Source organism: Mobula hypostoma, chromosome 25 (assembly GCF_963921235.1).
Source record: "Mobula hypostoma chromosome 25, sMobHyp1.1, whole genome shotgun sequence".
NCBI classification, from domain to species: domain Eukaryota; kingdom Metazoa; phylum Chordata; class Chondrichthyes; order Myliobatiformes; family Myliobatidae; genus Mobula; species Mobula hypostoma.
Genome location: NC_086121.1, coordinates 25272160 through 25289095, shown reverse-complemented (window position 1 = coordinate 25289095; position 16936 = coordinate 25272160). Strand labels below are relative to the sequence as shown.

The 16936-nt window shown below is 46.5% G+C and overlaps 1 protein-coding gene across 1 annotated transcript in view; it reads right to left on the bottom strand.

Moving 5' to 3' along the window:
* Positions 1 to 445: 445 nt before the first annotated feature.
* The window catches only part of LOC134337800 (rootletin-like), a 130922-nt gene continuing 114431 nt past the window's right edge, over positions 446 to 16936 (bottom strand). The window contains exons 34-36 of the mRNA XM_063033052.1: positions 14975 to 15106; positions 4082 to 4261; positions 446 to 1114 (exon numbers count right to left, since the gene is read on the bottom strand). Of these exons, the coding sequence (XP_062889122.1) occupies positions 1031 to 1114; positions 4082 to 4261; positions 14975 to 15106 (396 nt within the window). The 3' untranslated portion in view covers positions 446 to 1030. The remainder of the gene's footprint in view (positions 1115 to 4081; positions 4262 to 14974; positions 15107 to 16936) is intronic.

The following is a 16936-nucleotide window of genomic DNA, read 5'->3' as shown; positions in this document are numbered from 1 at the left end:
ATGGGAAATGGAATTAAAATGGGTTGCCACTGGGAGATCCCACTTGTTCTGGTGGACGAGGCGTAGATGCTCGGCGAAATGGTCTCCCAATTTATATCGGGTCTCACCGATATACAAGAGGCCACACTGGGAGCACTGGACACAGTACGTGACCCCAACAGGCTCACAGGTGAGATGCTGCCTCACCTGGAAGGCCCTGAATGGTACTAAGGGAGGAGGTGTAGCACTTGTAATACTTTGCCGAGCACCGACACTCCGTCTTTCTTCCATGGACTTCTGTCTCTTTCGCCAATCAGCTTCCGAGCTCTTTGCCTCATACCTCACCCTGCGGGGTTCATCTATCACCAGGTGTTTCTCTCTCCCCCACCTCTCAAATCTACTCCTCGGCTTTTTTTTCTCCAGTCCTGCTGAAGGGTTTCGGCCTGAAACGTTGGCTGTGCGTTTTTTCCCCCCATAGGCGCTGCCTGGCCTGCTGAGTTCCTCCGGCATTTTGTGTGTGTTGCTCTGGATTTCCAGCGTCTGCAGATTTTCTGTTGTTTGCTCAGAGGCCTACCCCATTTGGATACATGCTCAAGAAACAGAGGGATTTAATCGGCAGACAGCAGTGCAGGAATTCCAACTACCAATGATCACCAAGTCTAATCCTCTCATGCCCAGAAGTCCTTTCAAAATCGGAACCATCATTCCAGCTGCTAAAATGGGCAGGAAATGATTCAGATAAAAGGAACCAGGCCAAATATCCCAATGGTTATTTTTAACCGTTTTGAGAGTCCCTGACCCTGTGCAGGCAGGTTTCTCTGAGGCCTTGGCAAAACCCCTCTGAGTGGTCTCTGTAAGATTAATGCACAGGGAGTACAAATACAAGACAATGGAGCGCGTGAGTGATGATCTGATCCAGATGTTGGGTAGGTGTGGAGGTTGTCCTGACTCCGCTATCAATGGGGGTCTGGTGTGTCCCTTGATTTGGGGCTAGAAGAGAACGCAGGCTGGCAGCCTGCTGTATCGCTGTTGTAAATTGCCCAGAATGGAGTCAATTTCCAGAGGTGATCGAGTGGGAATACTGAGGCTGGTGCCGTCGGAGTTCCTGCTGTAGCTGTTCCTTCAGCGTCAGTACCTGCAACACAAAAGGGACACAGGCACTGAATGAACGCAACAAACACAGAAGAGGGAATGACACAGAATGCAGATCCCAACAGCCATACTTAAACCAGTTCCTCAGAGAAATAAAACCCTCCCAGGTACAGTTAGTCTGAGTGACAGCCGGTCAGATACAACGTTCTCTTCATGCTGGACCACAGTCGTGCTAGGAGTTTGCCCTTACACTTCTTCCTTTACCGCCGTCCATGGCCCCAGCAGTCCTTCCAGGAGAGGCGACACTTCACCCGCAAATCTGTCAGGGTCATTTCCTGCACCCAGTTCGGCCTCCTCTACGTCAGTGGGATATGGCGCAGACTGGGTGGGGGGACTGCTTTGTCGAGGGCCTTTGCCCTAGCAGCCAGGATCTCTCAGTAGCCACCCATTTCGATTCCACTTCACAGTCCCACATCGGCATGCCTATCCATGACCTCTTCAACATGATGAGGACAGAGGCAGGTTGGAGGAGCAGCACCTCATATTCTGTCTTGGTAGTCTCACACAATTGCATTCTCCCTCATTCCGGTGGCCCTCTCCCCTTTTTCTTCCCCTCCTCTGCCCATCGCCTCCCTCTGGTTCCCCATCTCCTTCCCTTTATTCCATAGTCTGCTGTTCCCTATCAAATTCCTCCTTCATCAGCCCTTTCGCCTCTCACCTCCCAGCTTCTCACATCATCCATTCCTCTCCTTCCCTCACCCACATTCCCCCTCGCCTGATCTCATCTATCTCTTGCCAGTCTGTACTCTACCTTCTCCTCCTCCCACCATCTTTTCATTCTGGCATCTGCTCCCTTCCTTTCCAGTCCTGATGGAGGTTCTTGGCCCAAAATGTCAACTCCCTCTATAGATGCTGCCTGGCTTGCTGAGTTTTGTGTGGGTTGCCCAGGCACGGTTATAAATATTACTCAGAGCACTCCTGGCAGCTATCAGCTCCCTTCTAGTTATTCAGCTTTATCTACCATTCATCTGGGTGTATTTTCCATCCTTGCCTTACCTCGGAAAATCCCAGACATATCATTCCCTTCTCCTGGGTTAACAAAACAGACTTGTTCTTGTCTGTCAACGCAGCCTGATGTCAGGCTAGCGCTGTCTTGAGTGTGACAACAAAAGCCAAAAAAGTGGAAAAACTGCAGTAACCTGTCCAAGTTTGAACAGATTTTTAATAGATAAATATCCTGAGGAAATGTTAATGACAATAAAAAACAGATTTATTTAAATACAGAAAACCTGCAAATATTATACACAAGAAAATTAATATTTATTGTCATTAGAGGAGATTTTGATCTGATGCACTATGGTTCATTAATGTGTGAGATAAATACTGTATCAGATAAAAACATTCTGCTTACAAATGGAGCCGGCTTTGTAATGATGTGGAAACCAATCCTGTTGTATCCAGCTGAGAAGTCAGAGTATCCCATTATCCTGAAATTGTAGCTGTTTGCAATGGACACTTTCCTAAGGAGCTGGTTCTGCTGACACAGATTCTGCTCGAGATGAAGAGCAGGTTCATCCAAATCCTAACCCACGCGAGAGTCTGTGGAGTGGCTGGCTTCAGTGAAAGGAACTACAGGCTCACAAGGAAGTGAGCTGTTCATTGTGGTAGTGAGCAACGCACATCAGCCAGATCCATTCCATGCACCTTGTGCTCAGCCGTTCACCAGCCGCTGCACGCAGTCTACTTTGCCCCTGCTCCTGACCCTGAAGCACCTCGAGTGAGTGAAGGTGCAGAGCAGCAACGTCCTGACAGTCAGCTCAACATTCAGTTGGCGGATGGAGGCACAATAAGCCAGTGGTCCCCAACCACTGGGCCGCGGACCGGTACCGGGCCGCGAGGAAACGATATGATTTGGCGATATGAAACGATATGAGTCAGCTGCACCTTTCCTCATTCCCTGTCACGCCCACTGTTGAACTTGAAATAACCTACCAAATTATACTAATTAACACATAAAACCTAAAATAACACTAACATATAGTAAAAGCAGGAATGATATGATAATACACAGCCTATATAAAGTAGAAATAATGTATGTACGGTGTAGTTTCACTTAACAGAATCGGGAAGATTAAGCCAAAACTGATGTGTAGTGAAAAAAAATTGGCACATACACGCATGCGCACGTCATGTATGTGCACACAGGTGCCCGCGCAAGGCTTCATGGTCATGGTAGTCTTTCTCGGGGTAAACACAAGAGTCCTGTATTTGACTGCTACTCTTGTCTCTTATTTGGGAGTGAGAAAGTTGGCAACCCTACTTGAACACCGTCCCCCCCCACCCCCATCGGCTGGTCCGCAAGAATATTGTCAAAATTAAACTGGTCCGCTGTGCAAAAAAAGTTGGGGACCCCTGCAATAGGCAATGGAAACTAGAGGAAAGTATAACAAGCTGCTGGAAGAATTCTGCAGGGGGGAAGATATAACGTTTTAGGTCGAGACCCGATATCAGACCGATGCAAAACGCCAGCAATCCTCTTTTCTCCACAGATGCTGCTTGGCCTGCTGAGTTCTTCCAGCAGTTTGCTTTTGGCTTCGATTGATGAACGTTTCACACAGGGCCAGCACTTACGCCCCATTCCCAATGAACACCTTAACCAAGTGGCTTGCTACATCATATCAGGGTCACATTTAGACCTGAAGGTCACGTTCACTGAAGGAAGATGGTGAATTAGATAGTTCCTTTTATAAACCACAATCTAGTAGTTACCATTAATGATGCCAGATTTACTTCATCACTTGAATTTAAGTTCCGCAGTTGCTGCTGTGGTAGCTGAAGCTTTATCTCTGCATTAAGAGCCAGGCCTCTGTAAGCTAGCCCAGTAACCTGACTGCTTTGTTGCTGTACCAGCTGTAGAGAACAGCCGCTTCACTGGGATACTAGACGCGGTGAATTCTGTGGAACTGGACCCCAGCAATGCGCGACAGGATCGAATGCCCGCCGAGGGTACCTGTTCCTCGAGCCCCTTCACGCGCTGTCGATGAGCCCGCTCTCGCGCTTCGAGGGTCCTCTCCGTCTGCAGCTGAGTGGCACGCAACCGTTCTGTCTCCTTCAGGAGCTCCTGCCGGTGGCGGGCAGTGGCTTCAATTAGGCTTTGGGAGTGGCTCTGTTCGACGTCTGAGAGCTGGGCCTGGAAGGGAAACAGAAGTGTTCAGGGTGGCAGGGGCAAGAGATGTCAGCCTGGGAAAGAGGACAAAGATGTTCTCTCACCGCATTCGGAGCAGGAGCTAGTCCCACATCAGAGCAATGACATATTACTGCCAACGCATGATACAGATTAACAGCAGAATCAGGAGTAAGTACAGATCAGTCCTCTTCACTCTCACTTCTCAGTGGACTGTGGTGTCTGGCAAAACGTAAACCAGCAGCCACCACAACGGGCCTGCAGAGGCTCATCATGGAGACGGAGGACGACAAGTTGCCACACCAGCAGAGACCCGCTGTAACCTTTAACCTCATCATCCTCTCGGCCCAGAATGGAAGGCGAGGATCCTTGTTTAGGAATGTCAAACCATTAGTGGAAATGAAAAGCAAAATACTTCTTGGAATTGCAATATAGAAACATAGAAACATAGAAAATAGGTGCAGGAGTAGGCCATTCGGCCCTTCGAGCCTGCACCGCCATTTATTATGATCGTGGTTGATCATCCAACTCAGAACCCTGCCCCAGCCTTCCCTCCATACCCCCTGACTCCCGTAGCCACAAGGGCCATATCTAACTCCCTCTTAAATAGAGCCAATGAACTGGCCTCAACTGTTTCCTGTGGCAGAGAATTCCACAGATTCACCACTCTGTGTGTGAAGAAGTTTTTCCTAATCTCGGTCCTAAAAGGCTTCCCCTTTATCCTCAAACTGTGACCCCTTGTTCTGGACTTCCCCAACATTGGGAACAATCTTCCTGCATCTAGCCTGTCCAATCCCTTTAGGATTTTATACGTTTCAATCAGATCTCCCCTCAATCTTCTAAATTCCAACGAGTACAAGCCCAGTTCATCCAGTCTTTCTTCATATGAAAGTCCTGCCATCCCAGGAATCAATCTGGTGAACCTTCTTTGTACTCCCTCTATGGCAAGGATGTCTTTCCTCAGATTAGGGGACCAAAACTGCACACAATACTCCAGGTGTGGTCTCACCAAGGCCTTGTACAACTGCAGTAGTACCTCCCTGCTCCTGTACTCGAATCCTCTCGCTATAAATGCCAGCATACCATTCGCCTTTTTCACCACCTGCTGTACCTGCATGCCCACTTTCAATGACTGGTGTATAATGACACCCAGGTCTCGTTGCACCTCCCCTTTTCCTAATCGGCCACCATTCAGATAATAATCTGTTTTCCTATTTTTGCCACCAAAGTGGATAACTTCACATTTATCCACATTAAATGCATCTGCCATGAATTTGCCCACTCACCCAACCTATCCAAGTCACTCTGCATCCTCTTAGCATCCTCCTCACAGCTAACACTGCCACCCAGCTTCGTGTCATCCGCAAACTTGGAGATGCTGCATTTAATTCCCTCATCCAAGTCATTAATATATATTGTAAACAACTGGGGTCCCAGCACTGAGCCTTGTGGTACCCCACTAGTCACCGCCTGCCATTCTGAAAAGGTCCTGTTTTTTCCCACTCTTTGCTTCCTGTCTGCTAACCAATTCTCCATCCACATCAATACCTTACCCCCAATACCGTGTGCTTTAAATTTGCACACTAATCTCCTGAGTGGGACCTTGTCAAAAGCCTTTTGAAAATCCAAATATACCACATCCACTGGTTCTCCCCTATCCACTCTACTGGTTACATCCTCAAAAAATTCTATGAGATTCGTCAGACATGATTTTCCTTTCACAAATCCATGCTGACTTTGTCCGATGATTTCACCGCTTTCCAAATGTGCTGTTATCACATCTTTGATAACTGACTCCAGCAGTTTCCCCACCACCGACGTTAGGCTAACCGGTCTATAATTCCCCGGTTTCTCTCTCCCTCCTTTTTTAAAAAGTGGGGTTACATTAGCCACCCTCCAATCCTCAGGAACTAGTCCAGAATCTAACGAGTTTTGAAAAATTATCACTAATGCATCCACTATTTCTTGGGCTACTTCCTTAAGCACTCTAGGATGCAGACCATCTGGCCCTGGGGATTTATCTGCCTTCAATCCCTTCAATTTACCTAACACCACTTCCCTACTAACATGTATTTCGCTCAGTTCCTCCATCTCACTGGACCCTCTGTCCCCTACTATTTCTGGAAGATTATTTATGTCCTCCTTAGTGAAGACAGAACCAAAGTAATTATTCAATTGGTCTGCCATGTCCTTGCTCCCCATAATCAATTCTCCTGTTTCTGTCTGTAGGGGACCTACATTTGTCTTTACCAGTCTTTTCCTTTTTACATATCTATAAAAGCTTTTACAGTCAGTTTTTATGTTCCCTGCCAGTTTTCTCTCATAATCTTTTTTCCCCTTCCTAATTAAGCCCTTTGTCCTCCTCTGCTGAACTCTGAATTTCTCCCAGTCCTCAGGTGAGCCACTTTCTCTGGCTAATTTGTATGCTTCTTCTTTGGAATTGATACTATCCCTAATTTCTCTTGTCAGCCACGGGTGCACTACCTTCCTTGATTTATTCTTTTGCCAAACTGGGATGAACAATTGTTGTAGTTCATCCATGCAACCTTCAAATGCTTGCCATTGCTTATCCACCGTCAGTCCTTTAAGTGTCATTTGCCAGTCTATCTTAGCTAATTCACGTCTCATACCTTCAAAGTTACCCCTCTTTAAGTTCAGAACCTTTGTTTCTGAATTAACTATGTCACTCTCCATCTTAATGAAGAGTTCCACCATATTATGGTCACTCTTACCCAAGGGGCCTCTCACGACAAGATTGCTAATTAACCCTTCCTCATTGCTCAAAACCCAGTCCAGAATAGCCTGCTCTCTAGTTGGTTCCTCAACATGTTGGTTCAAAAAACCATCCCGCATACATTCCAAGAAATCCTCTTCCTCAGCACCTTTACCAATTTGGTTCACCCAATCTACATGTAGATTGAAGTCACCCATTATAACTGCTGTTCCTTTATTGCACACATTTCTAATTTCCTGTTTAATACCATCTCCGACCTCACTACTACTGTTAGGTGGCCTGTACACAACTCCCACCAGCATCTTCTGCCCCTTAGTGTTACGCAGCTCTACCCATATCGATTCCACATCTTCCCGGCTTATGTCCTTCCTTTCTATTGCGTTAATCTCTTCTTTAACCAGCAACGCCACCCCACCTCCCCTTCCTTCATGTCTATCCCTCCTGAATATTGAATATCCCTGAACGTTGAGCTCCCATCCTTGGTCACCCTGGAGCCATGTCTCTGTGATCCCAACTATATCATAATCATTAATAACAATCTGCACTTTCAATTCATCCACCTTATTACGAATGCTCCTTGCATTGATACACAAAGCCTTCAGGCGCTCTTTTACAACCCTCTTAGCCCTTATACAATTATGTTGAAAAGTGGCCCTTTTTAATGCTTGCCCTGGATTTGTCGGCCTGCCACTTTTACTTTTCTCCTTAGTACTTTTTGCTTCTACCCTCACTTTACACCCCTCTGTCTCTCTGCACTGGTTCCCATCCCCCTGTTGTGAACTAACCTCCTCTCGCCTGGCCTCTTTAATTTGATTCCCACCCCCCAACCATTCTAGTTTAAAGTCACCTCAGTAGCCCTCGCTAATCTCCCTGCCAGGATATTGGTCCCCCTAGGATTCAAGTGTAACCCGTCCTTTTTGTACAGGTCACGCCTGCGCCAAAAGAGGTCCCAATGATCCAAAAACTTGAATCCCTGCCCCCTGCTCCAATCCCTCAGCCACGCATTTATCCTGCACCTCATCGCATTCCTACTCTCACTGTCGCGTGGCACAGGCAGTAATCCCGAGATTACTACCTTTGCGGTCCTTTTTCTCAACTCCCTTCCTAGCTCCCTATATTCTCCTTTCAGGACATCATCCCTTTTCCTACCTATGTCATTGGTACCTATATGTACCACGACCTCTGGCTCCTCACCCTCCCACTTCAGGATATCTTGGACACGATCAGAAATATCCCGGACCCTGGCACCAGGGAGGCAAACTACCATCTACCAACTACTATAAACAGAAAATGCTGGAAATACTCAGTGGATCAGGCTGCATCTGTGGAGAGAAGGATGGGTTAATGTCCCTGGTTAAATGTTAACTGTTTCTCCCTATGGAGATGCTCTGACTCTGTGAGATTCACTAGAAATACTCTAATTACAAATTGAACAAAGGTAACCGCTCACACCAAAGGTACTAGCAAAGCTGTGTACTGGCAAGGCTAATACTAGAAGATTGGGTACTAGCAGGTTATAATGTTATATGCAATTCAGAGCAGAGTGTACTGAGCACTAGACAGCACATTGAAAACCACAACATGGCCTGGGAATAGTTCTGCTGTCATGCCAGCAGCTCCAATAGGCTTGGAAATTATTACCCAAAAACAAACACAACTCAGAGCTCAGTATTTTCGCTTTTCCTTTTACTCAAGACTATCTAGAACATCAGAATTCTTCAAACTTCGATCCCCATAAACACATCACCATGAGCTTGGCAGTTGGGCGTTAGGAGTGGCTGCACTCGTGAACTGCTGACATGACAGGAACTTTGGCCAAGTTGGGCAGCTGGGGACAAGACAGTGCTGCCAATCGCGGCAGCTAGGACTCACCAAACATGACGATATCTTCCCCCTGATAATCTGTAAATCCACCTTCAGCGATCAGCAGGAAGTGGAAAGAGAAACGACTTACCATTTTTAGCATGGCTTTGCAGCGCTAATAGACAACCAGATGTTCATTCACCAAGAGCTCAGGACAATTATTCACCAGTCAAAGTTAGTCAAACTTTGAGGAACAGTGTCTAGCAAGTCTATTTGTTTTTACAGAGCAACCCTGCCTTTGTATACCACCTCTCAATCCACTTCTTCTCCAGAAGCAGCTAGACACCTCTTAAATTAATTTACCCTGTCCACTTAAAAGTCCTCTTCCAGCCTGACATAGTCCACGTCTGCACTACCTGCAGGTTCCCCTCCAAATTGGACACCATCCTGCCTTATTGTACTTATTGCATCCGTATTGTACTGTCTCAGTACTTTTATATTTGTGTGCTGTAGCACTTTTTTATTCGTAGTTATTTTGTAAATAACACTATTCTTTACATTTCTGGTCAGATGCTATATGCATTTCATTGGCTTTGTATCTGTACTTGGCACAATGACAATAAAATTGAATCTAATCTAATCTAATCTTAGAAATACAATATATCAGTGTTTCTTCCTCGTTGCTACATCTGAATCCACCAACCTCTGCCAACAGAACTGTGGGAGTACCTTCACAGGGCAGGTAGAGGAGATTCAAGAAGGTGACTGACCATCATCTCCTTCAGAGCAATTAAAGACAGACAGTAAACACTGGCCTTGCCAGAAACACCCACTATTCAATAAAAATAGCTAAAAGATGGTATTGTTTAAATTTGTTAGAAATGGGTGGTTGGCATCCATCTGTCTTGAAGGACAGGGTGATGATAATCATCACAAGCCTGGCCAGGAGGTATGGAAATCCTGAGATGCCCAGTCGTCAAGATCCCCCTCGTGCCCTCACCAGTGTAGTCCAAAGGAAAGCTTATGAAGCAATACGTTTGGCACCAGCTTGGCTGCAAGAGCTGCTGGAAGGATGATCAATGACATCCAGTGGCCTTAGGGGCTCCACTCCGGATTTGCTGTCTGGGTTTACTCCCGTAGTCTTCGTCTCTCCCGAGGCTGCCCACAAGGCAGTGGGGCTATTTACCCGTAGCTGGGGATCTGGTTCATGAGCACCAGGGCATGTCCACACACCGGTGGGCCCGCGTGCTACGTGTACAGGGGCCAGACCTCCTCCCCGTCCTCTGTAGTTCAGCCTGAGTCCGAAAGGAGTTCAGTTTCCGTGTGTCGCCAGCGAGGAGGCACTACACGAGGCTTGCTGCTGGAGAGGCTGTGTACCGACAGGGAGAGACTTACACATTCAGCTCTCCTTTTTGCAAGCCTGTTAGCCAGCGGTGGAAGCTGAATTAGACTCGTCAAGATAAAATAAACACTTTATAATTAACTTTTTAGAAATCTTATAGGCACAGTGGCTCAGCTCACACCGACCCAGGTTCATCCCTGATCTCTGGTGCTGTCTATGTGGAGTTTGCACGTTCAGCCCATGACCATGGGTGCCCCAGTTTTCCCCACATCCTAACTGCATATACTGATGATGGTAGAATTAATACGAATGTGGGTGAATAGGTTACAGGATATATTGGAGGGGAGCAGATTTGCCCTGAGTGCTGGCACAGATGATGGTCTGAATAACACTTTCTATGTGGAGTTAAAAGTCGAAATTAATATGCTTGCTTTCATAGGGTAATGCGTGAAGTATACGAGTTGGGAGATGTCGCTGCAGCTGTAAAAAACGTTGGTTGGGCTGTGTCTGGAGGATGGGGTGTTGCTCTCGTCACCATGCCACAGGAAGAGGGCGGTTGCAAAGACAGGGTACAGAAGAGCTTTGCTAGCCTGTTGTCTGAATGGAGCGCTTATAAGGAAGGTGGAGAAAATCTGGAACAAATTGCCAGAGGATGTGGAAGCGGCAGATACAATTACATAATTTGAAAGGCACTTGGATATGAAAGGCAGAGAGGAATGTGGACCAAATGCAGGCAAATGGCATTAAGATATACATAGGCACTTCAGTCGGCTGAAAGGCCCTGACTGTGCTGTATAATTCCATAGTAGAATATTAATAACAATGTAATATATTTATAAATCATGCTTATCAGCTTATTCTCACTTCTCTTCTAATACTGTGAACTTGTGATTCTACTGTGACACTGTAATTTCCTCTGGGATCAATAAAGTATCTATCTCTCTATCCAGTACCCGTGCATCACAGTCGTTTCTTGAAGTGCCTCGAAACCTTCTAACGCCTGGCAATGAGGAAAGTCTGCCATAATAAGGGATGGGTGAAGAGTCGTGTAGTAAGTGATTTTGTCTGGGAGCAGGGCTGTTCTTGTGGGCAGGGTAAGGCACTGCTTCATTAATCGTTTTCTAAAATGCAGTTACAGATCACAAAACTTGACTTGAGTTGGATGTAGTCTGCCCTCGTCAATCATAGTCATCTGTGCTGGCTCAGCCAATTCAAGAAAATCAGTGGATTCAAAGATTCATATGTTATCAAAGAATGTATAAATTATACAACCTTGAGATTTGTCTGCTTACAGGCAGCCACAAAGCAAGAAACCAGAAAGAACCCAATTTCAAAAAAAAAGACCAACACCCAATGTGCCCAGAATGAGGGAAAAAAAACACAAATCACGCAAACAATAAAAGTGAGCGACAGCACTCCGAACCAAACTGAGTGCCTAGACCCGAATCCCGGAGCAGCCAAGACTCCTTGCTATGGCTTTCAGTGCTTTGAGTAACCAGGGCTCGTTAGCACACTGTCAATGGAACTGTCAGAGGCTTACAGCAGCAACACTCCAAATTTAAAGTTCACCGTCAGGGAATAAACTGGACCAGAGTCAGTTATTCACTTAACAAGGCAGGTGTAGCCTGGTAGCCAAGCTGTAAGCTCAGAGAGCTCTCAATGGATAAAGCAGATAGAGTCTTTATAGACAATGGGAACCTTATTCTTAGGGTAATTCCGCTCTGTGGACGGTGTGTTTAAATTACCCTGTTTCAGTTATTATTTTCCAGATGTGTCCGTTTGTCTTGCACCCAAGATCCATATTGCCATTAATACTTAAGGATGGAGGTTGGATTTAGCTGAACCAGTTACAATGGCACCAAACCTGACCTACTCCCACATCTGGATGAAATAATGCTCGTGCATTACTTCTCCACTTGGCAGGCGCCCAGCGTCACTCTCCAGACTCCAGACACAACTTCCTTAGAGGCGCAAGTGAATGAACCTTCACCTCCTCAGCTCACTCGTGGAATCACGTAACAGCCTTCTCACTTTTCTTTCAAGAAGTCCATTAAGCCCTCACTAGAAGCCTGCAAGTAGATTCACACGTTGTGGTGGAAATCCTAAGGTATCGTGTCCACTCATTTACCAGACAGGCTCCTCCCCCATTCATTCTTAACATTAATAAAAAGTTAGAATGGAGAACTCATGTAATTGTACTGACATTCATGCTGCTTTTATAGGTTCTTAGCATCTTCTGGGACATGGAGCCAAAAGTCAGCCAGACTTCTGCCGTCTGACTGTTATCCAGTGACTCCTGACAGTAAATACCTGTGTTCAGGTGTTGCTTGAGGATAGGATTAGGTTTGGTTGTGTGCTCCTCCTACACTGTTCCTTGCTTGGCTCAGAATAAAGTCCAATTGTTTGTGGAGAGCTTCCAACAGAGGGAAGGCAGTTCCTTATACTGACTGATGTGCTTGGAACTAAACCCAAACCTAGCTCAATATCTCCGGGAAAGCAGGGGACAGAAATGAGCTGGGTTGGGTAGATGTTGACCAAAAGATTAACCTTGGCTGACAAAGGCACGTAGGAGGTTAAGGACGGTCACAGTGACATCTTTTAACTGGAAATGCTTCACATCAGCATCGACTGGCAGCCAGCAGTGTCAAATGAAGATAAATCAGATTGAAACTCAGCTGATGGGTGTTCTCTCTGTGTCTTGCTTCGTTCATAGAATAAAAGGCCATAAAGCATAGTTGGAGACTATTTGGTCCACTGCAGTTGTATTGGAAAGGAGCTATCCACACAAATCCCATTATCCAGCTCTCATTCCATAGTCCGACAGCTTTTGCATCCTGCTTTTTAAAAATGTTATAAAGGCTTCAATCACTTTTTTAGCGGCAAACTCCAGAGTCTCACCGCACCTCTCATCTCTGACCCAGTCCTTTCATCTTTCACAAACACAAAATAATCTGCAGATGCTGGGGTCAAAGCAACACTCACAACATGCTGGAGGAACTCAGCCATGATGAGGCTAAAGCCTCCTCTACTGCCACGATGAGGCTAAACTCAGGCTGGAGGAGCAACACCTCATATACCATCTAGGTAGTCTCCAGCCCCTTGGTATGAACATAGAATTCTCCAACTTGCGGTAATTCCCTCCCCCTCCCTTCCCCTATCCCTATGTCACTCTGCCTCCTCCCCCAGCTGCCTACCACCTCCCTCATGGTTCCGCCTCCTCCTTCTACTACCCATTGTGTTTTCCCCTATTCCTTCTTCACCTTTCCTGCCTATCCCCTCCCTGCTTCCCTCCCCCACCCCTTATCTTTCCCCTTACTGGTTTTTCACCTGGAACCTACCAGCCTTCTCCTTCCCACCCTCTCCCCATCTTCTTTATAGGGCCTCTACCCCTTCCCCCTACAGTCCTGACGAAGGGTTCCGGCCGAAACATTGACTGATCGTTTCCACGGATGCTGCCCGACCTGCTGAGTTCCTCCAGCGTGTTGTGAGTGTTGCTTTCATCTTTCACTTTACATCTGCACCCTATTGTTAGTGGAACAAAAATCACAACACCAGAGGAACTAACTCTGCGTCAAGCAGCACCTACAGCGGCAAAAGGTGTAAATGAACATTCTGGGTTGACTCCCCAGAACTGAAAGGATTGTTACTTGCAACAGTTACTTGTATATTGTGTTGTATAGAATTTTATAAATTATATATATTTGTTGTGTTTCTAAAAACTGTGTTCTTCATGCTTAGTGTTTTTTTATGTTGCATTGGGTCGGGAGTAACAATCATTTTGTTCTCCTTTACGCTTGTGTACAGAAGACTGACAATGGACAATGTTGAATCTTGAAGAGGAAACATCACCAGTGTGTAGCAGTAGAAGGGGGAAGGGGAAGGGGAAGGGGAAGGAGGTGCAATAGAGCTGGTGGGTGAAGGGAGGAACCGGCTAGAGATTGTGATGGGGATGGGGATGGGGATGGGAGAGGTGAACAAGGGGAGAAGAAAGCTAGTTTGAAAGGGTGAGTGTAAGTGTGTGTGTGTGTGTGTGTGTGTGTGTGTGTGTGTGGAAGGAGAGCACCAGGGACGTAGGCTACCTGGAACAGGAAAATTCGATGTTCAATGCCCTAACCTTAATGCCAAAGCTGATGGAGACTGATTTTACGCACATAATTATATGCAAAGCTCTTTCACCCAGCACTTTTTTCTGTATACATTACACTGCCTTTACAGACAATAGTTCCTGTAGTTTCAAGCAGCACACATAAAAGTTGCTGGCGAACGCAGCAGGCCAGGCAGCATCTCTAGGAAGAGGTACAGTCGATGTTTCGGGCCGAGACCCTTCGACAGGACTAACTGAAGGAAGAGTGAGTAAGAGATTTGAAAGTGGGAGGGGGAGGGGGAGATCCAAAATGATAAGAGAAGACAGGAGGGGTAGGGATAGAGCCAAGAGCTGGACAGGTGATTGGCAAAAGGGATATGAGAGGACCATGGGACAGGAGGCCTAGGGAGAAAGAAAAGGGGCAGGGGGAAGCCCAGTGGATGGGCAAGGGGTATAGTCAGAGGGACAGAGGGAGAAAAAGGAGAGTGAGAGAAAGAATGTGTGTATATAAATAAATAAATAACGGATGGGCTACAAGGGGGAGGTGGGGCATTAGCATATACACACAGACTTTGTTAGTTGTTGTAATAGGCTGCTTGCTGCAGATCATACTCCCTGCTCCTCTGTCTCATCGCTGGCCATAAGCACTTTCTATCTTTAGGTTTACTGCGGACCTGTGCTCTTGCCCAGCTGACTATACATTGGGTCCACGTAACCATAGCTCCATCCACTCAGCATCTACCGGTTGTCCCTTACCTGAAGCTGCTGGGTCTGCCTTTGGGCTTCCACGAGCTCTTGCTCTACCGTTGTGAGGGAGTGATCCAGGCGACCTTTCTCCGCAGACACGCGCAGGGTATCTTCCTCTGACCGCAATCGCTCGCGCTCCACCTGCAGTCAGCCAGAGGAAATGCTTTGACTGGCATTCAAGGCGATGAACGGTGAGATGAGATGAAACAGCACATGGCAGTAAACCATCATCAAAGACCTTTTAAAATAGAGCTATTACCTGGAAGTAAGTTCAATGGCAACCATCGAAAGAAAACTGACTCCGTACGTTTATTTGTTTGTCTGTCTGTTTGTTTGTTTGTTTATTTATTGGTCTTTCTAGCCCTTTGAGCCCCGTTGCCCAGAAATCCCCCAATTTAATCCTAGCCCAATCCTGGGAGAATTTACAATGACCAAAGAGTCTCCCAACCGGTACGTCTTTGGACTGTGGGAGGAAACTGGAGCACCCGGAGGGACGGGGAGAATGTACAACCTCATCGTGACATGGATAGACATATCAGAAGCAATGATATGTCTATCCGTGGTCTCCGCTACTGTCGCGATGAAGCCACGCTCAGGTTGTAGGAACAAAACCTTATATTCCGTCTGGCACAAACATATATTTTTCCAGCTTCCGTAATGGACCCCCCCCCCCGCCAACCTTTTCCCTCTCTCACCTCATCTCCTTGCCTGTCCATCGTCTCCCTCTGGGGCTCCTTCCCCTTTTTTCTTTCTTCCACGGCCTTCCATCCTCTCCTAATAGATTCCCCCTTCCCCAGCCCTGTATCTCTTTCACCAATCACCTTCCCAGCTCTTTACTTCATTTCCGCCCCCCTCATTTTACCTCTCACCTTGTGTTCCTCCCTCCCCTCCTCCCACCTGTTAAACTCTACTCCTCATCTTTATTTCTCCAGTCCTACTGAAGGGTTGCGGCCCGAGGCATCAGCTGTACTCTTTTCCAGTGATGCTGCCTGGCCTGCTGAGCTCCTCCAGCATTTTGTGTGTGTTGCTTCACCTGATCACTGCCTTAAATGTGAGACCTGTTATTTTTAAAAAGTAATCCCTAGTTCTAGGTTCTCCCACAAGAGGAAACATCCTCCCCATATCCACCCTGTCAAGACACAAGTTCAATGTTTCAAATACGTCCCCTCTTGCTTTTCTAAACTTCAGTACAAGCCTGGTCTGTTTAACCTTTTTTTTGAATACAACCCACCCATTCCTGTTTAATCAGAGCTGTTGCCAAGGACCCATATTCAAAGCTGAACATAGTACCCTTGAAGATATATATGCTCAGTGGCCACTTTATTAGGTACAGGAGAAAGTAACTGCTGTGTGTACCTCTGTATGTTCACAGTCTTCTGTTGCTGTAGCCCATCCACTTCGTGGTTCGACGTGCTCTGCATTCAGAGACGCTCTTCTGCACACCACTGTTACAACGTGTGGTTATGTGTGTCACTGCTGCCCTCCTGTCAGTTTGAGGCAGTCTGCCCATTTTCCTCTGACCTCTCTCATTAACAAGACGTTTTCACCCAGGGAACTGGAAGCCTTTTTTCTTTGTTTCTCGCACCATTCTCTGTAAACTCTAGAGACTGTTGTGCGTGAAAATCCCAGGAGATCAGCGGCTCCTGAGATACTCAAACCACCCCATCTGGCACCAATGGTCAAAGTCACTTAGATCACACTTCTTTCCCATTCTGATGCTTGGTCTCAACAACAACTGAACCTCTTGACCATGTCTGCATGCTCTTATGCATTGAGTTGCTGCCACGTGATTGGCTGATTGGATATTTGCATTAAGGAGCAGGTGTACCTAACAAAGTAGCCTAGCCACTGAGTGTTCATAGCTTATTTTTTTATTGATTAAGAGATACAGAACAGTAATAGGCCCTTCTAGCACAATGAGCCCATGTCACCCAAACCATGTTACTAATTAACCTAATAACCCATACGTCT